A 23,170-nucleotide genomic window follows, 5' to 3' on the forward strand; every position below is an offset into this window, starting at 1 on the left:
CTCCAAAATCCTGAGCCGAGAGATCAGTGATGTGTGCTTCCAACGGTACAGAGCATCTGTCATGTGAGTGCTCAGGAAAAGTCCGTGAGTCTGTGCTTTGCTCCTCTCTCCTCCGTGTCACTCCTTCCTTGTCACCCTCTCTGCTCAGCTTGGGCACTTACCTGGCAGAGCAGGATTCTGGGAAGGACAGCGATGTATGGCTGCTCAAAAGCCCTGACAGGATTTCCAGCACCGTGAAAGCTTGTATTAGACTAGAAGTGCCCAGTTCATTCTTTCATGATCCTTGTTTCTAAGCTCTGAGCAAAGGCCTTGTTTCACTGATTACATGGGTAGATGCCAATTCACAATTGCATTTTTTTTTTCTTTGTTTTGAATCTTTTGATAAGAAAACAAGTTAAGTTAGGGACCTGCCTTTTGCATGAATAGTTTGATTTTTAAAAATTTTCTTAGACTAGACTCCTGCTGCAAAATTGTGCTTCAGCTGGTAAACTTGAACCAGCTGTTGGTTACAAGTCCCTGGCTGAGAGTCCCTTCACAAACCAGTGCTGTTTTCAAAATCTGCCTCTGGACTGAGACACCTCCAAAGATGTCACAGAAATGCAGGTCAAGCCCAGCTGAGATGCCAGTCTCAGTTGACACTGCCTTTGGGACATCCACGTCACTGTGCCGTGGGCTGAGGTACTCATAAAGCAGGGTCTGCTCTAGGAGGGGCCTGAGGCTGTCCTGGGGCAAAAGGGCAGCAGAAGCGAGAAATCCCGAGTACAAGGAGTACTTCATCGCTGCTGAGGGCAACATCATCCATCACGTGCCCTGACGCTACTCCCACAGGGGCACACGGACATAAAACCACCACGACGCTGTTGCACTCACATCCTCCAGTGCCTTGCTCTCCAAGTGCTGGTGAGGGCAAACCCCTAATGGTCTGACCGTGATGGGGCGAGCATTTCATTCAATGCTGTTCATGTGGATGTCTTTCAGCTGAAGCGACGTGATATCGTTTCAGTAGGGTCCCCGGTTACAAAATCATTGCCCTGCACAGACTCTGCATCCCTGTCCCACGTCAGACAGATGCTGGGGTAGGAGCTGGTAGTAAACCTTCAAAGAATTATTTTTTTTGACTGGTCTGTTGGTTTTGATTACATTGACTGCCTGTAATCTGGAAGGCAGAGAAAATGACTGAAAACTTCTGCCAAACCAGTGTCTGTTTGGACTAATTACAGGTGTTTTCAACAAAGCCCCATCCGGGAGGGTGATGCGGGTGCTCACCTGAGTCCTGCCCTCAGCTTTACTTGAAGCAGTGGGGAGGGATGGTCATGAGTTGCCTGGTGTTAGGATATACCTCCTGACTGAAGTTTATTCAGAGAGCTGGTGTTCCCAGACCGAAGCATTTGAGGTCCTGGGAGAAGGCAATTCGTTTTAATGTATGGTACCTGTTAACACAGTGCTCTTCACTGGTGCAACTGTTTTTTGTGCTTTATGACAGTTGCTATTACATTAGAAGGGAGAAATGGTCGAAGTAAATAGAAAAAAGAAGTTATCTGATTTTGGATATCATTTCTTGGTCTCAGAATTCTGCCCCTGTGTTGCATTCCTAGGGGTCATACTCGGTGTGTTTAACATGAACAGTTACGACCCTTTTTTTTTTTCTTTAAATTTACAGCTCTGCCAGTAACCTCCTGTGAGATGTAGCTACTGGCTATTTTGCTTATTTTGTGGAGTCTTACAGTGTTTTTCTGCTTTGGAAAGAAACATGAAGTCCAGGGCAAGAGGAATCACTGTAAAGATAACTTTGCTAGAAAGGCAGCAGATGCTGGCTAGCTGAGACTTGGGAACTTAATCGCCAATTTTAAAGTGGGTTGTTATGTATTTTAGCTAATTCTTGTCTTTATGATGTTTGGCTGCTAGCTTTTAAAAAAATTAAACCTTGGTTTGTTGAGTTTTCCCCTGATAATTTTTTGCGGTCACAAATTCAAGACGAACCAAATCAACTGAGTTAAAGTTTCTTATTCCGGAAAACTGCTGTTCCTCCTTCGGAGTATATGCAAGAAAAGAGCCTGTAATGATCACTGCTGCCCCAGTGTGAACTTCAGAAGATAGGGCAGGTTTGGGTAAGAAAAAAAATACTTTCTAGCTACATGAAGCATACCTTTCTAAATGCCTGCTTTTGTAAAGTCAAGGTATGGGCTTGTTGCTGAAACACTAATAATATTGGTCCTTCCTTTCCCCTGACCTGAAGCTGATAGAGGCCTGTGGAGTTTGAAGAATCTGCTGCAGTGATCTCCAAAACAGTTTTAAAAGGGCTTTATGGAAAATGTTAACCATGGTGTAAAGACCATGAAAAAAAATAATAAAAAGCATCACAAGCATTACTTTAAAGAAAAACACATAATTAATTTTTAAAGCATAATGAAATAATCTTAATACTGAAAATGTGTAAGGTCTAAGAAGCAACTATGTCAAGGGACATTACCAAGTGGCCAGCTGTTGGACAAACTTTAGATTTTACATGATGAAGGACCTATAGGTCAAAACCTAAAGATGCACAGGATCAGCACCAAAAGGTCTCTTTGTCTTGGGGTAAAGCTTGTCTTTTAAACTCTAATATAAAGATGAATACAAATATGGCAAACAGATATTTCTGCACAGAACAGATCTTGCCCAAAACCTGATTTTGTTGACCCTGTGGTTAGCTGAACCAGTCGGATCTTGTACGCTGTGGTTAGTTTTAGCCTTGACTGCAAAAAGTTCATTACTTCTGCAGTTTTTCTCACCTTTGACCTTCACCACATCCTTTGATTTTTATTGTATTTCCCTCTTCATCTCTCCCTCTTTTAAGGTCTGATTTAGAGTTAATTCTTAATTTGTACAGCATAAATCTTATATTCTCTATGACGAATCCCAAGGCATTTTAAAAAGACCTAAAACTTCCATTAGCTTTACCATACCTACCCGTCCCATGGTTTACTTTACATGCATATCCTATTTATTTGCTTTTTGGGTTAACAGCTAATTTCACTTCGTGTTGTTCAGCATCCAGGACAGGGGTTTTGACCTGTGACAGCAGCTTCTTGATGTGGCTATAGGTCTGCAATGAGACAAGCTTAAGGCGTCCTTCTTCTCCCGCCCTTGTTTCCCCCACCCTCCTCTCCCTGGTTGCTTGTTCCTGTTCCAAGCCAAAACTTGCCCACACCCTCATTGCGCTGCAGCAGCAAGGCTGGCTGTGCTTGAAAGTGGATCACCGAAATGTCCCAGTTAAAAAAAACATCTGCCCCTCCCTCTTCTTTGATGGTTAGGAGCCCAACTATTTCCCCTAAAAGTTTATGAGTCAGGTTGGGCATAAGTGGGTTAAGCTGGGGCTAATAATAAGAAACTGTAATTGCTGTATCTGAAAGAGGGACAAGCTAAATTGGAAAGATCACGCTCAGTTGCTGGTTTGCACCGTATGATTTACTCACGCCAGCATGGATCTGGTGCGAAAGTACAGGGAGAGGTGTTCTCTCTTTTCAGGACCCAAAGAGATTAACAGCTGAATTTAAGAAATGCTTCAGCAAAATAGGCCCTCACGATAGCTTAAGACACACTGTAAAAATGCTCTTATTCTAGAACTTTTATCATTAACTCTTGTCGTTGCTTGTACTTAGTGCAAACAGCTTTTTTTGAAGATGACATCATTGCAGCTTGTCTACCTTCTCCCCCATCTCCCCTGAAACAATACATGAGCAGCCTCCGAGTTGGTTACTTACGTGCTTTAATTAAAACGATGAGCAACAACTAAACATCTAACAACTGATCAGATCTGACCGCGTTCATGTGAAAATGACCCCTGGCAGTTATCTGGCTTCAGCTGGAAGAGGGTCAAGCCGTGCCTTGGTCTCATGAGAAAGGAGGAGCGCAATTCTGCGCAAGGACAGAGCCGCTTGTGTGGGATCGCCCAACGCGGAGCTGTGGTTCTGTGGGACCTGCCTGCAGCTGAGAGGACATGGACTGTGGGCATTCATTTTTGAATAACGGTTTTATTTTTTTATTTCTATTTTGCTTAGATTGAGGGCTAACTCACGGGCACAGGGGTGCTGGGGAGTAGGGAGGAGAGGTCTAGGAAGGCTCGGGCTTTGTGAGAGCAGACGAGGGGATGAGCAAGATTTCCTTGCTGCAAGCAAGGAGAGGCTGAGTGCCTGGTGGAGTGAGGATCTGCTGGACTCACAGCAAACTGCGTCATGCAGGCAGGTGTAAAAATAGGTGTAGCTCAGTGGGGTTTTACTTCTGGGCTTTTGATGATGAAAACAAACCCGAGTGCACAGTGCCGGGAGTAGGCAAATGGGCAAATGTGATAAATCAGTAACAAAGGACAACTAGCTGTGTGCATATAAATTGGGATGCAGTTGGCAGTAGCAATTCCTCACCACGCTGAATGATTATGTCTCAATGTGCTGCGACAATAAGATATATATCAGACACTATGTGGATAGACACTTTCTTGATGTATGAGACTGGCAAAGAGTCAGAAGACAAACTGTAGAAATAAATGATAAACTTGCAATCAGACAAAGCTTGTTGTAAATATCTGTGCTGAAATAGGTGATTGATTATTTTTGTAGGCAAAAAGTAGCACTGAAATTTGCAGATGCAGAATTTTTTAGGCCAGTAAATCTTAAAGTAGGTTTTGATGAATTCCATACTACTTGAAAGCCAGGTAATTTGGAGCAATGTGGTAGATAAAATAGTTGTTGACCTATGTAAGGTAATACATATTGGAAGACATGACCTGAACTGCTCACAGGCATGGCTGGGCTTTTGGGGAAAGAAAGACCTGAGAATTGCTGTGAAGGGCTGGTAGATCAACTGACATCAAACAAAATGCTGTGAGTAACAAAGACTGGGACAGGAAAAAGAACAGTAGACTGTTATGCCTTTTAGCAGTACATCATGATCTGGAGTATGTCCAGCTTATGTCTCGCCACCTCAGAAAAGACATAGCAGAAATAAAGTTTGGTGACAGAAGTAAATGAGATGAGTCATGGAACTAAGATTTCTCATTAGCCAGGACTGAAATGACTGGCTTTGTTTAGAAGGAGACCTAGACGGTGGTAAGTCTTGTTTAGATGGAGAGACCTAGGAAGTGTTAAGTCTTGTGGGAGCTATGAAGCTCCCTTTGTGTATTGGGTTTCCTTTGAAAGCGTCTGTGAGCAAGCCAGTTAACCAATGCCGCACAGATCACACAAATGATCACAAATTCTAGAGACCAGTGAGACATCTCTGCTCTATGCCACAGAGCACAGTGACCTTCACCACAGGATCCCCTGGGGACGTGGAGGTTCACTTTGATTCACAGAGCTTTTCTACTTTTCACATGCTTTTATGTTACACTCCAGTAAGAGGCCCCCCAAGCTTTGAAAACAAGACTTAAGTATTTTAAACTTTGGACTTAAGATTTAAATGTAAAGTTTCAACAGTTTGGCATTTATGGCAACATCAACCAATAAAAACAACCACGTAGCCTTCAAGTGTATCATATATAGAACCAACCTTTTTGAGAGGGAATTTTTTTTCATTAAATCACTAAAATGGGACAAAGTGTTTGTCAGAAACAGTTTGGAAAACAGTGACAAACCAGCCAGGAGGCAGATGCAGGCACTGCAGGAGAACGAGCGTTGCAACTGGTGTCACACTGGAGAAGACAAGAAAGACAGTTTAAAAAACAATGCCCCAAACCGGAAATAAACCACAAATTGCTACAAGCAACAGCTATAAAGCTACCTATATCCCACAGACTGTGCAGTCCCGAATTTTAAGCTCTGTGAGCAGCTTCCTTGGCACAATGAGTTCTTCCTGGTGAGCATCTACCCTGAGCCAAGAAAACCCTCCTCCCTTCTTCCAGCCCTGGGAATTTCTCATCTCTGTCTTCGGTCAATGGAAGATCTTACACAGGATGCTGCCCGTGCAGCTTAGTACTAAAAGGGCTAGTTAGCGTTTAGTACCTCCGATTTAAGTATTTACATCTCATGGTAGAAACCTGCCTGTCTTTTGGGCAGATGGTGGACACCACACCTGTACCTACAGCACCTACTGAAATCCAGATTTAGGCGCTGAATGTTACTGTGATAGGGTAAAATCTCTGATGAAACCCCAAGTTACTTTACACAGAGCATGCCTGCAAACACTGCTCAAGGGCTGGGGACTGCTCAGCCTCACCATCAGCTTTAAGCGCCGGAGGAGTTGTTAATACCCGTATATTCTGGTATCACCTTGCAGCCTTACCTATCTATGCTTGACATTGTAAAACACATGGGGAGTGTCAGGTCCTTATCTATTTGTAAAACACATGGTGAGTGTCAGGTCCTTATCCACACAGCTTACAACCTAAATAGATACCAAGTGACAACGCAGGAGAGGACACGCAGGGAGAGGTGAAGCGACTTACCCTGTCTTGCCCAGCAGATGACTCCTGGAGTCAAGCGCAGCTCTCATGTTCCCAAATCTGCTGCTCTGTTTCTGAGCCTTTGTCTATTTATTTTCTCTGTAGGCAACTTACTTACCTTTCTCTTTGTTCATTCAATCCTACTGTTTAATTTCTATTGACAGGTACCTTATAAATCCAAATCAGGTTGCGTATGAACTCTTGAAGATAGCACGTGGATTACGTAAGTGAGGTTCAGGGATTTTCAAATGACAAGAGAAAAAAACCCCTAGTAGTTAAAGTCTGAGCTTAGACTGCCTTGTTCTGTGGACTGAATTTGGTGATTTGCAATCACCTTCTTTCTGATCTCTGGTATCCAGAAAGATGCTTAATTTTATTTAGTAAAATGTCTTCTGTTGCCTTTTAAGTTTTGGGCTTTTGTTGTTGACTGTTGCCCTAGTCTGGGGGCCGAAGCTCTTCAAGTTCTTCTCTGCTTTAGCAGTCTTGTGACTGGTTTCCTTGAGGGGGCTCTGCTATATCAGGCACATGGGTTTCCCCAAAGAATTCCCCGGCAAACGCAAACTTCCCTGCACAGTGCCTGTGGAGATGTGTCTGTCCTGGACAGGGCCAGGATCTCTCTCAGGAGACAAGACACCAGTCATTGAGCCCTGACCCTGAGAGTCTGTAGGATTTAGTCCTATATACCATTCTGAGCAGCAATGTTACCCTTCCCTCATGCCTGATTACTGCCTGCTACCAAGAACGGAGTCTGTGAGACTCAGGTAGAGAGGACCTCATCGCTGTGTGGATCCTAAAAGGTCCTTTCTAGCGCGAGAGTCGGCATGCGAACCCCGTGCAGCACCGGAGCCTACAAAGCAACCCAGCTGTTGCACAGCTGGGACAGAGGGCAGGAAGGAGAAAGTAGATAGCAACACCCTCGGTGATCTCCAACTTTTAAGCTAATCGTTTTAATGATCAAAACAGATAAATGTGTTAAAACCCTATTAATGAAAATACATGGCTAGACTGAAAGTCAAAGCTTCTTGAAATTATTGGGAGTCTTTCCATTGCCTTCAGTGGATTAATATCACACTGAAGGAGTACTCCAAATTACAGCCAGAGGGAAAACATTGAGCCCAGCAACACATACGTGCAAGAAGCTAAAGCTTTTTCTTTTCTACCTGAAATCTTGCTAATTTAAAATCACAAATTGTAACAAGAAAATGTTGGCAGAGTGGAACCCTCAAACTGCTGGCACTAAAACCCTTCCAAGGCAGACCCCAGCAGGGGCAGCTGCTCGAGCTGCTAAAATCAACAAGGTATTTTCCTGGAAGCAGGATCTCTCTCTTCTTCCTTTCCTAACACTTGGGAAATACCCCAAAGGCTTTACTGAAATGCTTATTCTGTTAAGTGAAAAACCAGAATATTTTACTTTAGGAGAGTCATCATTGTTAAATAACTTGTGAGTTTTTTAGATAAATCTGCTTTTTATGCATTACAGAGTTTATTTGTATGTTTTCTTTCCAATATTAAATGAAAAGTTTTGAAAGTTTTCATAATAAACAGAAAATAACCCTGTGGAACTTCTTTCTTCTTCTTTCACCTACTGGGTAACTTTATAAATCTTTACTGATTTATTAAACAATAATCTTTACTGGATTATGGTTTTGACACAGAGCTGTTGCTTTTGTTATACCCATCCTAGTAAACAGAAATGGCTGTAAGGCAGAGTGAGGAGATGCTTAGATATCTAAATTGTTGGATTTAGTGAAAAAGGACTGAGTTTAAAAAGCTTAATTTCTGTGTAAGCCTGGAATGGATTCTTCAGCATTCAGTACTATGTGCTGTATTTACTGTTGATAAATATTCTGTTGATTTTATCAAATTTATATAAATTCTATCAAAATTACCATAAGATAAAATATTCTACAGAACTATTAATTGATCTCTCCCTCTTCCACATCTCCCTCTGGTTAATATGGAGATGACTCTTCAAAGACCTTTTGTAATAAGGATACTAAGTAATACAGAGGGGTAAGACACATTTGCCAACTGCTAGGAAACGCACCTTAAAATTAAGTTTCTGAATGTGACACCACCCGCTCTCCCTCCCCCCAGTTACATAAAGATGGACCTGAGTATAAGACAATTCTGCTGTTTCACATCTGTTTAAATTTCTTTTTCACACATTCAGTGAATTAGTCCCATAGCAGGTCTGGGCATGGGTTGACGCCATGGAGTTCTCCTTACTCTGCTGCGTCTCTCTTTTAAAAGCCTGGTCATGCTTTTGATATATTCCCTGGTTTGTTAACTGTGACATTCAGCACAATCTGCATGTTATCCCTGCTATTTTCAGGACTTGCTCCACTGCCATGACCATTTTGTGAAAAACAGTGAAAGCGAAGACTCCGTCTGGATGGCTGGCAATGAGAAAAACAGACTCAGGTTTCAGCTTCAAGATGAGTTACACTTAACAACAAGCAAATTCCTCCCTTCCTCTTGGGTTATTTCCTCTATGCAGATAGAAAAATAAGCTACAGCTACTGATAAGGGAAAATTTGCAATTACTTTGCTAATACTCAACATGAACTCTTTCAAGGATACAATGTGGAATGGGCTACTCGTTCAGTTATCTTCCACAATACAAAACCAGGCTCAAGTTTCATACTAATCATAAGAACATATGGTAGAGATGTGGCCAGATTTAATTTGCTTGTTACTGATCTTCCCATGGCAGTTGCTAAGAAGAGATACAGCAGAATGCATGGACACGCATATGCAGGCCTCCCCCTTTATTTTTTCTTAGAAAGGTTAAGACTACATGAAAAGCAATCAACTTTCTAACTAAAATCTTAACTGAGATTACAGCTACAGGAAACATATTTCCCAGGTAAGAATTAGTTATTTATGTAATGTACAGGTCTGGGAAAGAGGCTTGAAAAGCCTTTAACTCTGAGGCTAAATCATAAGAAATCAAAAAGCTTCTGTACTTGCTTCAGTCCAGCTTTCACAGGATTGGAGCAGAAGACTGCTAAAAATCACTTAAGAGGAAGAAAGTAAAAATTACGGTAGGTGCACTAACTGTGTGTATCAGCAAGTGAAAAAAACCCCATGGTAAACATTTAAATGTTGGAACTGGCTTTGTATTTTTTGTGTAGCAGTAGCAAAAAGACACTCTCCTCTAACTTAAGCTTGTGCGCTCATCCTCGTGGTATGCACACAAGGCACAATCATTCAGGAGAAGTTACTTCTGCCCTGCTTGTCTATGATATATTTCCTGTTGTGCAGATATTTTAATTTGTTTGACTATTTGACGTAATGTGCAGCAGTCTCCGTGGTAAAAGTTACAGGTATCTCTTAGCTCATTAAAAGTAGTGAAGAAACTAGGCTGAGAGAGCAGACTTTTTGTGGTGTCTGCTTTAGCTCATACTCTGTCAATTTAGCTTATAAAAAGATGACGGTCAAGAAATGTACTTCTGTAGTTTTCACAAATCCTCTTCTACCAAGTATTTTAAAGCCTGAAATTGAGTTCTAACTGCCTTTATTAAAGATCTTGAGAACTAATTACAGTGGAAGAGAATGGGACCAGAACTGTTTGCATCTAATATTTCAATCTAGATTTGCAAAAAACAATGTAAGCTTTGGCAGCATTTCCAAGTATTTGTTTAAATAATAGCACTCTGAAATAATTTCTTTAGGGAAAAGAATAAACATGGACCAAATACTGAAGTTAGACTTTTCCTAATAGCTCTAGTATCCGGTTCTTGAAGTACACACTCCAGTTCAATGCTGCTCATCTCATCTTCTATGCTGTCCTTTCAAAATCAACTGAGTAACTTTGCTGATGAAGTTTCTGAAGCACGTAGCGGTATTTTCACTTAGAGGCTAGTGGCACAGCATCTTTCTTGACCCAAATCAAATAAAAAGAAAACCAATGCTAAAACATACGGAATAATTCAGTTTTAGTGATGAGATTAAAAATGTCCCTTGGATTTTCAATAGTTGCATGCTGTGGGTTGCATGACAGCGGCCAGGATTGTCTAAACTAGGTTACCATTTCCATGCAATAATCTTACCACTCTGAGACATTGAATAACCTAGTGTACTTTTATTAAGTAAATGGAAGCAGAGGTTAATGAACATTTATTGGACCAACTTAACACCGTGAAATCACAGGCATCAGTCAGACTGAGAGGCAGCATACTGATAAGATCAAGTTTTCTTTACAAATCTATGAGCCCCTGTACAAAAATAAAGTATAAAAGGGGCAAACAGAAATATTTGTTTCTTCCCAATCCCAGGGCTGCTTCTGAGGTCACATTCAGCATAAATTTAGAGAAGTCCAAGAGGTGCTCTAAATTATGCGGTGATATTTACAGTACTAGGAGGACCCTTCTCCAGTTGGAGATTAAAAAAAAAAAAAGAATCATAACATTAGCTCTGCACCTGCATGAGTCTCTGCTATGCAAGCAAAGCTTCCAGCTGAATTTATGGCAGCCTTTTGCCCTCTATGTACCACACAGATAACAGAGACGCATCAGAAGGGCTTGGGCAGGGCAGGAGGCAGGGGAGGCGTGGGTCGGGCAGGCTGAGGAGTCCCGGGCTTGCTCTGCGCTTCCTGGGCTGGTGCTGAAACCGGTTCACGGAGCTCACTGGGCTGCGTGGTTCGGCTGTGCTTAAAGCCTAGGGGGGGTTCCAAGTTAATCTTTTGCTACGGAAGGTTCCTACAAGGAAAACAGTCTGTGGTAAAGAGGAGGCAGGACAGTATGCTAGCTGACGTGCTTTACAGTTTTTGTCTCTTGATAAGAGGCTATACAGCGAGAATAAAAGAAACAAAGCTCTCCAAGTTAGTCTTTCTACTGTGCAGTATTAACTGAATGGTAGCTCCACTTAAGAGAAGAAAAGTGTATTAGTTACATGAAATCACTACTTATTGTCATCTACGTAAGGCAGAAGCACCCTCATGGGCCTCATGAGTTTTCTTTCTTTACAGGCTGGATACACAGAAACTCCAAGAAATTCACATTAACAGAGTCAAAAGTGTGTAGTCAAAACATTTACGGTGGACTATAGCCGAATTATCAAAATTACTTTACCTGTTTAATATCATAAACATTTGAAATGAAGAATGTGTCACTGAAGTCAGATACCAATGCTTACCAGAGAAGAAGTTTGTATTTCTAACATCAGAAACACTCCACTGCTTCATTTTCAGCAGGTCTTCCCATCTTTGTGCTTTACTGGGAAAAGAGGTAGTTTGAGAGAGAATGAAACTGTCACTTGGATGAGCTCAGCTGGTGTGTAATACTACCACCGCAACAGCTGATCTACAGGAACACCTGCTAAGGTTCATCCGGCACTAAAACGACACGGCACGACTACTTGAAACATTACCTCTTACTCACTAAATAACATACTTCACAGTTTGCACCTATCCCCTTTTACAGGGGCTAAATTCAGAACAGATGAGCAGCTACTATTACTCCAACAGGTTCCCTCTTACTCGCTGGCCCGCACAGATTGTTTCTCACCGGTGAGTTTCCAGCACTCCACAAACTACGAACTCAGGGGACTCGGTTACAGTACTCGTTTTGGGACGCAGTCACCAAACTGTGATTCCAGCTGTGGCGTGAGTGGGTTCAGCAGGTGGGGTAACGCGGCGGCTCACGTTGCCTTCTGGGCTGCAGGCTGTGCTGAGAATGCTGTACAAAATAAACACCTTTTGCCTGACCTGGCTGGATGGGATGCCTGGCTGGACCTAGACTTTGCCTAAGGATTTTACAAGAATAGAGATTTGACCACCCGACCTGCAGTAGGAGTAGCGAGCTATGCACTTTATGATAATTACGCCTGTGGTAAAGGTTCAACCGTGAGAACCTTTTCTGATTACATGTGCAGTGGTCCCAAACAACTGGAACAGCCCACAGATCAGTTACAGCTGATAGTTCAACTTTGAGGATAAATCCTTCGAGAACACTGCATCATTTTAATATAAACACTAGACTTCATACTATACAACAGCACAGCCAACCGAGCTTTGAAGATAAATCATTTTAAGGAACATCGTATTTCTGACACCTAAAAAGAGGTGGCAATGCTTGCTTCTGTTAACCATTTTCAGACAAAAATGCAAACCATCTGGGCCAGTGAGAGCATGAAGAAGGGAAACAAAACACCAGGTTGGCACACGGTTGAATTTTTCTTCCTAGGCTCTGCTCTAATTCTGAATTAGTTGAACTTGTGCTGGTAGCACAGGCGGAGCAGAGCCCCTGGAACAGACTACGGGCTTTGCCCTACAAGGGCCTTCGCTTAACGGACTTTAAGAAACCTTTTCTCGTGCATGAGTCACTGATTTGCTCTTGAAACTCCCTGTGATGAAATGAAGGACCCAAAAGCATTTAATTGTTGAACACATAAAAGGAAGTATATTTAAAATAAAAAAAATTGGTCAGACTGTAGAGTCAATTACCATTTTTAAAGGAATTTACAGGGCTGTTGTAGATGAGTCTTTTGGAATAGTCAGTTTATCGCAATGCCTAAACTGGTTTCTTCATTGCACAGTATTTTCTTTTAAAATGTGTGCATCTTTAAACAATTACATACATATTAAAAATCAGCATTTCTTTGCTTAAACTTAATTAAAACGTTAATACTCTCAGACAACACAGATCTGAAATGGTGAAACCAGTAATTGCCCCCTCCCACCTTACAACAAATTAAATTGAGACAAAATTACAAACACATTTCACTACATGATTATTATTAATAAAAATCAGGTTTTTTTTTATAAAGTTGCCCAAAATGCAAGGGATGTGCATAGGTTTACAACTTAGTCAGAATAATATTTTACTTTATTCCCTTGGGTACGTGTTCCCATGAACGGAATGTACTTTGCTGTAGATTACAGGTTTTATCAACACAGATACACCAACGGCATGAACGCTTGCGACTGTCCACATGCATTAAGAGTCAAGACCCAATTTCAAATTTCTAAAAGTTTTACAGAGTTCTTCAAAGAGACAGTATCACATTATCTGGATGTTACACAAAAGTACTTAAAAATACTATCCTAGGAAAAAAAAAAGCGAAAAAAGGCCTTTAAAATTTATGAATTTGTTTCGTAACCACTAGACTAATTACTTCAAATAAATAAAGGAAAGCAAAGTATTCCAATCAAAAAATCAGACTCTAAAAAGAATGTAGTGTTCCACCCCCAAGTTAAGGTAACAGAATCATATTATTATTACTATTAAAATAGATTATAGAAAGCAGCATCTATTTTGTGCAGTTTTTAGGGGCCCTTGAAATAAAAAGCTATGATTTCCAAAAATATAACATTCCAAAGGACTGAATAATACATATATTTAAAGATACATTTTATTAAAGTTTAGGAGAAATGATTAAAAAAAGATACTGTCTCTTTAAATTAGTGTTTAATTTTTTTTTCCCCTCCTCCTATCTATTCGGACATGACAATAATTATATTTTAGGTCACACTACATCTAGGTAGTCTCTAGGGGCCAAGACCTGTTGACACAAGGTCAATAACGAAGAGGTTTTCCATGTATGAGGTGGTTCCCAGTAACGACAGATTTTTTTTCAATTCTCTCATGACCGGTCTAGTAGACCCAGGAGACCGGGACCCACTGTGAGGCTGTACACACAAGCTCGATGGCTTCCTCCAGGTGCCTGATAGTTTCATCAATCTCATTGTTGATAATTGTTAGGTCAAAGTAGTGTGCATATGTTCTCTGTAAGATTTCAGACTCCTTCTGCAGGCGCTGAAGAGATTCGTCCTGTTCGGCGGTCAGAAAAGAAAACGGGAGAGAGAGAAGTTGGATCCTTTCGTACTCTTCTACAACAGCTTTCTAACCGTTGCTTACAGAGAAGGAAACGGGCCAAAAACCCTTGGGGAGGGCTAGGTCGTTTAGATCCCCCACCTACATCTATGGAAATCACAGGGGAGAATGGCACAATTTCTCTCTCGAAGCCGACATTCAAACAACACTCACTTATTGACATTACGTGAGACAAACCACAAGCCTAGCATTAAAAAAGCAAGGCAGAGGATGGAAGCTTAGAAAAGCAGCACAGACATGAGCAACGGAGACCATATATGAATATAACGTACAAAGTGCACGAATATGAGCTATTGGGCCTATGTCCAGGTAAGCACACGAGAAACAGGAGAGGGTGTATTGTCAGGTATCAGCTGTTCCCGGTTTTGGTCATGTTTTCTGTTCAACATCAGTCTTCTGGATCTACTTCCTTTAATACTCATTTACTGATAAGGAAATTCTCACTCCGCATTACTCTGCGGTTCCTATTTCAGAGCACGCCATTCCCAGCGTCTCTTAGGGCGAGATCCTGAAGACAAACCACGCGGCCCGTGCTCGAGAAGGGCCAGCGCTGGCAAGACGGGTGCTCTCCATGGCTTTGTGTCAACGTCCTTACAGAAACAACCGCATCCTACTGGGTGGGTGTGCTGCTGCACTCTGTGCAGCCAGCAACGCTACAGCGATGGGCTTTGTGAGTGAGGTCTGCCTTTCTGAGAGCGCGGGACTGCAAAAGGCTTCTTTCTACGGCTCTGCGGCAATTTTTAGTTTGAATTCTCTTCCTGCAAATTCCCTTAGAAATTTAAAAAAAAATAAAAATCATTTGCTGCTTTCAGGAATCTTGAAATAGCCACTGGAAAGTAATCAAGTCCTTCCTGCCCCACAGGTTTGGGGTGGATATGGGGCAAAATTACATATGAACAGTATAGACTCCTGCTGCTCTGAAGTATCTATAGGGTCACTCACCCTTCTTGATCTGTCAACTGGGATACACTTTATTATAACAGAGTTTTAGGCTGCAGTAAGTACAGACACAGTGCCTATAGCTGTTTTCAAAGAAATTATTAGCTGATAAATTCTGTTCCCAGAATAAGAGACTCCCCCTTTTTCTGTTTAAACTTCCAAGTATTTGTAATTACAGTGACAAGTAGCTGTGGAACAGCAGCTTTCAGGTCCTCTGAAGGGAACAACCTGCGCTGAGACAGTTCTCCTTCCCTGTAGCTATGAAACCAGCCACTTCTGGAGGAGAAGTTCTGTACCAAAGTTACAGTTCTGCTTCTCTCCTGAAGCTGCAGCCTCAGAGGAGGGGGGATGTTGCCTTCACTTGATAATCGCTACAGATTTCATTCAGAGTCAGACAAATACTCCTCACATGCGCTTCTGTACAAGGGATGCTCCTTGTATGGACCATTACGCATCACCAGGGATGTCTGGAACTTCCACAGAAAATACCAGTGCATGCAAATTTAATTTATGGTATTAACAAATTGGACAATATGGATCAATACTAATATTAAATATTTTTGTGGAACATTTCATATGGCCCAGTGTCTTTAAGCCAAAAACCTAGTTAGGTAAACTGCCAACTTCTCATAGATTCCAAAAGAGACATCAATTTATGTCAGCAGAGGATCTATACTCTTCTGCTTAAATTAACCTACAAAGGAAAAAAAAATCATAACTGTCAAGCAGAATATTTTCAGTGCTTTAAACATATCTAGCTAAGACTAATTTTATATTTAAAGCCAGTCTTAGCAAAATCATATTGCACCTTTAAAAGGCTAACAGTATCTGAACAACCCCCACAAAGCCTTAGAACTGTTAGCTCATACGTAGCTTTTTAACTGCTATTCAGATTTCCCCACAGCGTCACCTTTACCTACAAGAATGAACTTTTCTCACTCAACTTTTCTCACTTATGGTGACTGACAACAAAAATCTGAAAAACTTACAGCTATCTCATCTTAAAAACAACAACTGGTAGGTAGAGAAGAATGAATACTAACATTTACCTTACACACATAGATGTCACAAAACTAAGAGTTTCAAGAATTCATTAAATTTTAATATTTTTCTGACTTAGCTTCTCCTAGATCCAACTTTACTGGGATCACAGTGGGTTGTATTTGGAATATCTGGATTTCCTAGCCTGTTGGAAATGTAAAACATTACTTCTTTCATATACTTTTAGGGGCCGTATTAAGTTTGGGATTTGTACATTCAAAACCATGTCAGACTTGGCTAAGTGTTTCTTCTGTAAGTCTTAAATGCCAAAGTTCATCTTCAAGGCTAACACTTCCTCAAAAGTTTTGCTCTAGTAAGTTCCTCTCAATTTCTCTAAAATTTCTTGATTAAATTTTGAATAGTGAACATCCCAGATTATTCTCCAAGAAGAATATTCTCCAGCAGTTGCGCTCTCAATAGTGTCAAGAAAGAAGGTATGTATCAAAAGGTTCAGCTAGCTGCAGACAGACAAATGAATCGCCACAACTTCAGTAATTTCAGTAATAGGCATTTTATGTGGGTCTAGTTGCAGTGTGTCCATTATTGGAACAGACTTTTCTTTCCTGTCGCTAGAATTCAGTTCACTTTCCTAATCTTCTCTCCTCCTGCAGCACAGCTGGGACAGAAAGGAGTGAAACACGGCTGTTATCCACGAAATCTCTCCCACGTGCACAATGGTCACCAGTGATATCTTCAGTCTCTGAGGGCTGGGTTTTTTTGTCCTAAATTATGTAGGACAATAGCTGCTGCTCATGACAGTCAATTCACAGCCTAACAAATTACTAATAATCCCTTCTAAGGCTGTGAACAATGTATAGACACACCATCTGGCCTTTGCCAATTTTGCTCCAACAGAAAGAAATTCTCCTCAATTTAAACAGCTGGTGGACTGCGAACTCCTTAAGAAAAATTCCTTTTATTCTTTGGCTGTAGGAAGGGAGGAAGCATAGCTAAAAATTCAGATGAATTTGGCTCAATACAGATTTACACATGGCTCAATAAAGATTTAGATCAAAAAAGTGGAGCCTGTCAACTCCTCACTGCTGCTGTCTGGGCAACGGGAGGTAGAAAACAGCTGGAGGGAAGAGGAACTACTTCAGTGTTTCCTGATATGGTCTCTCCTCCCCTTGTTTTAGCACAGCAATAATCTGTTTCCTTTGAGATTAGACAGGTGGGTACACTCTGGGAGACTTCCTATATGATTTAAATTGGTTTTGTGCTTTGCAGAATTGCTCATAGTGCACTGCTATATTCAGTTGGAAAGCATGATATTTTGTCTCCTAACTCTTGCTGTGTGGTCCTTGATTATTGAGATATTTTTTGTGGTCTGTGATAGGCTAAAGTGTCTCGAGAGATCCTTTTAAGATCAGGCCTCTGCACTGATTTTACCACAAAGTTCAGATGTACAGCTGTAAGAGCAGAAATTTTAGTCTCTAGTTTCTTTTTACTAGTGGATAATTTTAGCGCAGATATCTGAAGTCATTACTACATTAAATTTTTATTCCAATGGCGAAAGTAATGTTGAATGGGAACGAGCATATCTACATTCTAAAACTACTGAAATAACCAGGACTACCTTGTCAGCCCCTAGCTGGTACTTACAGGCAATTTTCTGCACCATTTTGGCAGCTATGTACAATTAGTACGAGTGCAGGAAAATGAAAAGAAAAGCAAAGATGAAATTTAAGAAAACATAAGGGGAAAAAAAGGACAGTCATTTACAGAAATGTTCTCAAAAAGCGTAAGTAAAATAAACAAAACAGGATAAGAGGATAAACAGAAAGGGATACTCGTTATGCAAATGAACCTTTCAAAAAGGAAGCATGAATGGGAAATATGAAACACACACTCTCCACCCTTGTTTGCTGCCTTGCAGGCTGCTAACACACAGACACAATTGGCGTTATCTCCCTTCATGCAGCCCAGCAAACCTTGGAAAATAGCATCCTGTATTTGGGTAAGGTCTGTTGCTATTACATTTCCTGCCCCTCCCTTTCCTTAAGTTTAATGGATTCATAAATTAGCATGCTTTATAAGTGTGGCCTCAGTTCAGCAATTCATGTGCCTGAGTGAAACCCTGCATGCACAGAGACTTTAGTCACAAGAGCTTAAAATAAAGTCACAGTCTTACAGCATGAATGCAAATATTTAGAACATAATACTTTACTTCTACTAATATTTCTTTGGCATGAACAAATATTTCCCCACCACTACTATAAAAGGTACATTCCTGTCCTCTTCCTAGTATACCACGGAAAATATTTTCTGCCTCATATGAACTGTCCCAAATATCTCTGCATTATATCCTACAGCTGGAAGATTAAAAGTTAAGTACCACTGGCAGATGAGTGAGGCCAAGGAAGACTATTTGGGAGCTGGTACACAGGTATGGAGGCAACAAACCCAGGTGATTGCATAATTCTACAGGGTACCTGGCTGCCCGAGCGCTGCTGTAAGCACAATGCTTGCCTGATGCATCCAAAGAACGATGCTAACTATTTTTTAAGTGATGCCATGCCATTTGCTTGCATAAAGGCAAATTCAGTGTAGAATACAAAATTTTAGTATTTTCTCAAGATCGTACTGATTTACAGCATATGCCAACGCCAGCAGTTAGACAAACTGTCACTTCACTAACATAGCAAATTGCGATATTCTGAGAGACCTTCGTCTGTGCACTCGTGACATTTACCAGTTAGGGTATGGGTTGATAAGACACAGTGAAATGACATAACTTACTGCTGTGAAAGTTAAAAGTGCCTTCTTCCCCTTCCCCTCTCTCTTCCTGGCTATACGCTTTCACTGCTTGTCCTGGCATTGGTGCTTGTCAGAGCTTTTGTGAGCTGCTTGAAAACTGACAAAAATCCAATTTAGAGCTAAAGTAGCTCACTAAAGGATCTGGTGAGTGCCATGGCCAGTGCAGACTGGCAGTATATGTCCCAGAAGCAAGTTAGAGAGATTCACTCCCTTCAGCAACAGTGAACTAGTAGAATGCCTCAGCTGCCAGTAAAATTGCAGCTCAAGGCCAGTATTTTTCACTCTCCACTTGCTATTTTAATAATCATTCAGGGCATTTGCATTTAAATATGTTTGTCTTATTCCTTATTTTCCTGCAAGCCTCTGCAGTGATGTCACAGTTTCATACTTATGATACTGTAATTACATTTCTATAGAAACAGGCTGTAGAGACAGGGCTTCTGATATTTTTTGCATGATCAAGGAGACATCTAGGAGATTTGGAACAGATTCATGGTCAAATCCAATTGATTAAATACCTTAATATCATGGTTTAAAAAAGGCTGAGCAGATAAAGTGTTTGTATAAATACCATTTGCCCTGTTGTGAGCTAAATCCAGAACTGCTTGATACCATCTTTGAAATCAGTAGCAATCTGCAGAGTGGATACTCTATAAAAACTAAGTAGGAAATTCAGGATGTGGACCTCCATGAATACTTAACATTATTCCACAAGCAATTATCCCTTTGGTCAAAGCTTCCAATTCTTAGAGAACAGTGTTCAAAATTAATAAGCCTATTTCTGATATATATTTGCTGTATAGAAAAAATACTAAAAGATAAAGGCGGGATGACAACACAGTCACGCACACCCATTTCTTCAGGCCAGCTGTAACCTAGTGCTAGCACTGCAGCTCAGAATTGAGTAATTTGTGCTAATGATTTGTTGAGGATTTGGAAATGGATCTTTGAGCTAGGGCAGGGAATGAAATAAAAGAATATGTATTTTTAGAATACGTCACGTGGATATTTCAACTTGAAGTTCGTATTTTGAATTAGAAAAATCAGTTAATAAACAATAAACACATCTCAATCAACATAATAATGCTGCTATACAACTGTCTTTCTGCCTCCATTTACAGACAAGGAAATAATTAAAGAGTCTTATCTGCATATCTGAATCTCATCCTTAATTCTGTCTCTGATAGGACATTAGATTGCAACATGCCATACCTCATTAATGCCTGGGGTAATCGTAGGTGCAGCAATAAAAACAACAAAAGGAGCAAACTCTGCAGTTCTCAGGACCTTCAATGCCTAGGTGAAAAAAAAATCCGATACTTTAGAAGAACCCCTCAACAATCAATGCGAATAAGTTTAGTCACACAAGCAAGAGATACAAAATCCTGATTTACCAATGCTGGTATTTGTTTTTAACTGATCTGGAGTCAAGACTTCAGTAATACAGACACTTAACTTTTTGCATTATTTTACATTTTTGGTGGTCAAACCGTGTATTTATCCTTAATTGAAGAGAGTTTTCAAGACAATGAAAGCTTTAGCATTTTCAGAGAGGCTCTTCCCATACAGTCTCAAAGAGTGCAGAATTCCGTTTTCATTTAAACTAAATGATTAACACCAGGTAAAAAAATTCACTCATGCCATAAATAGGGAAAAGAGCCAACTGTATTTTAGAATACATATTGACTAGAATATAATTTTTTCTCACTTTTTCTACCTACCAACACTTTTTTATTATTTTCTGAAACAAATGAAAATGTGATGTGAAAGTTCAAAGTTTTTAAAAAGTAAGCATAGTGAAGTTTTAAAAAAGTGAGCCTAGCACTAATACAGTAAATGCAGCACCAACCCCCTGAACCGAATCTGTGCAAAAGAAAAGAGTTCTCATTAAAAAGTTGACCTAGTCATAATTTACTGAGTGACACACAGAGCTGCCATACGTGAAACTCTGGTACAGATCCAAGCTAGACTAAAGTACAGGAGAGCAAGTAAACATACCTCAGCTGAACTCAAATGGATGGACAAGATAAATAAAGACTACTAAAGGTCAGTCTGTTTTTGCTCCTTCCACTTCCTGTCTTCTCCAAAGTTTTTTCTTTTTTTAAAAAAAGACCAAACAAAACCCCACAATCCATCCTTTCCCCAAGATAAAGAGGTTTTAACCTCTGCTGCTTGAAACCCACCTATATATATATGTCATCTATGCCCACCTCCTCTAAACAAGAGATAAACCCCATATGTAAAAGTCAAAAAACCTCACATAACTAAGAGTACACAAGGGAAAACAGGCAAGTGGTGTAACATAACGAGGAATAAGTCCACAAACAGGCTGGCCTTAATGAGCTGAGATGGATGCATGAGGAAGCTGGTTAAGAAAGAGGCTTGCTAGACTCTGGAGGAAGTGTAGCAAAGGCGGCTGTTACCAAATGTAAACATATTCTAACAAAGATTAAAATGGCTTCTGAGAATTGTAATACTTCTGAATAATGCAAGTTGAAAAGGTTTCTCAAGAGAGTTTGCTTTTAACAGCTGCTCCATTTGAACTAACTACAAATGTTACTCTCCCTGAAAACTGTTAAATGTGGGCTTTTATTTTTCAGAACAGCACCACACCAGCATCCTATGTTAAGTGTCCTAAATAATTTAGTCAGGTATCTTATTTCTGTTATTAAATTCTTAATGAATTTGAACTTCTTGAATCCATTCACAAAGAAGAAAGAAGGCAGCAAATTTAAATAGATAACACTGGTCACAATTTTAATTTGTCTTTCCTCCCATTTCCTTCAATGTGCTAGAATAATAAACATCACATTTGTCCATATTCACATTGTTCCACTTAACAAAACATATAAACACATCCCTGTGAACTGAAAATCATGACTACATGGATGTTTCAAAGGAAACATATCAGAATTTTCCACTGAAAATTTTATATAATGAATGAACAAACTACTTAGTGTTTCCTGAGAGCCTGATTTTCCTTCCTGCCCTCTTCTGAAAAGTTTAATACCGCAACACAGAAAGGAGTTTATAAATTAACAACACTGATCTGGTCATTGTGCAAACAGGATCAATATCGATGACTGACCACAAAAGTTTCTGACCATGCTCAATAGTGCTGTGGAGCCAAGAGTCAGTTAGGAACAAGATTACCCTCCAATAGAGCATCGAAGAGAAATTTTTGAAAATATCGAAACAATACTCCTGGCAGGCAATGACAATCACTTGTTTTGATATGTTTCACTGGACATGAGGCTAATATAATAAAAAGTCACACAGTAAGTAGATTTTCAAGATGCAGTGGTTGCATACCAAGATAAACTATGAATTTGTTTCTGCTGTATGTCCTTCTAACCAGATGATTACCAGAATTCTACTTCACAGATTGATACTTTGGTGTTCCAGGGACTTTTGTTCCACATTACTGTATGCATTACTTATCTATTGTGCAATCAATGAAAATAAATAAATCTCAATAAAATAAGGTTGAAGGATTTGTGATGAGTCCCATTTTAATATACTTCTAATTAGTTACCTGAGGTTCTACATCAAGTATTGCAATTAGTCCCTGCTCATGGATCTTTCGTATTGTTTCCAGTTTTGTCCCATACATTGCATCCTCATGGCTGCCATATTCCAAATATTCATTGTTTGATATATCCTGCATCATTTGGTCATGTGATACAAAGTAGTAATTCTTCCCATTTTCTTCATCTTTCTTTGGAGGTCGGGTTGTGTCTGAAAATACAAAATAAAATTATTTTTAGTACAAAAGCAATATTAAGCTTATATATGACTTTTTGTTTGGTTTATCAATACTTATTCACTGAATGGTGACCTGTCAAATCACATATAGAACAACGAAGCATGAGCTTGAGGTAGGCAGAATAACAGGGGCTGGGAAAAGCAGGAGTCTGGGGGATGTGTGTTGGGAAAAGCAGGAGATGAAGGGATGTGGAAAAGGTAAAAATCAAAAGGTAACAGAGGAAGAACAGAAGGTCATAAATAACCTTTACCTGGTCAGGACTATAAGACTCTATCAGCTGCTTTCAACAGCAAACAAAGGGCACATCTCACAGTTTTTATAGTTTCTAAACAATTCAATTAACATCTCCATTTTACCCCAGGGGCCAGTACTGGGCCCAATCCTGTTCAACATCTCCATTAATGATCTGGGTGA

General features: G+C 40.3%; 1 protein-coding gene across 21 annotated transcripts in view; it reads right to left on the bottom strand.

Moving 5' to 3' along the window:
• Positions 1 to 10,482: 10,482 nt before the first annotated feature.
• CASK (calcium/calmodulin dependent serine protein kinase) overlaps positions 10,483 to 23,170 on the bottom strand; it is a 242,662-nt gene continuing 229,974 nt past the window's right edge. For 11 of the 21 annotated variants that reach the window (XM_069784985.1, XM_069784982.1, XM_069784975.1 and 8 more), the window contains 3 exons: positions 22,526 to 22,728; positions 20,203 to 20,286; positions 10,483 to 14,190 (listed from right to left, as the gene is read on the bottom strand). In XM_069784985.1, the coding sequence (XP_069641086.1) occupies positions 14,014 to 14,190; positions 20,203 to 20,286; positions 22,526 to 22,728 (464 nt within the window). In that variant the 3' untranslated portion in view covers positions 10,483 to 14,013. Of the gene's footprint in view, positions 14,191 to 17,835; positions 17,863 to 20,202; positions 20,287 to 22,525; positions 22,729 to 23,170 lie in introns of all 21 variants that reach the window. The other 10 variants (XM_069784968.1, XM_069784981.1, XM_069784979.1 and 7 more) reach the window with 2 other exon arrangements.

Source organism: Haliaeetus albicilla, chromosome 6 (assembly GCF_947461875.1).
Source record: "Haliaeetus albicilla chromosome 6, bHalAlb1.1, whole genome shotgun sequence".
NCBI classification, from domain to species: Eukaryota; Metazoa; Chordata; class Aves; order Accipitriformes; family Accipitridae; genus Haliaeetus; species Haliaeetus albicilla.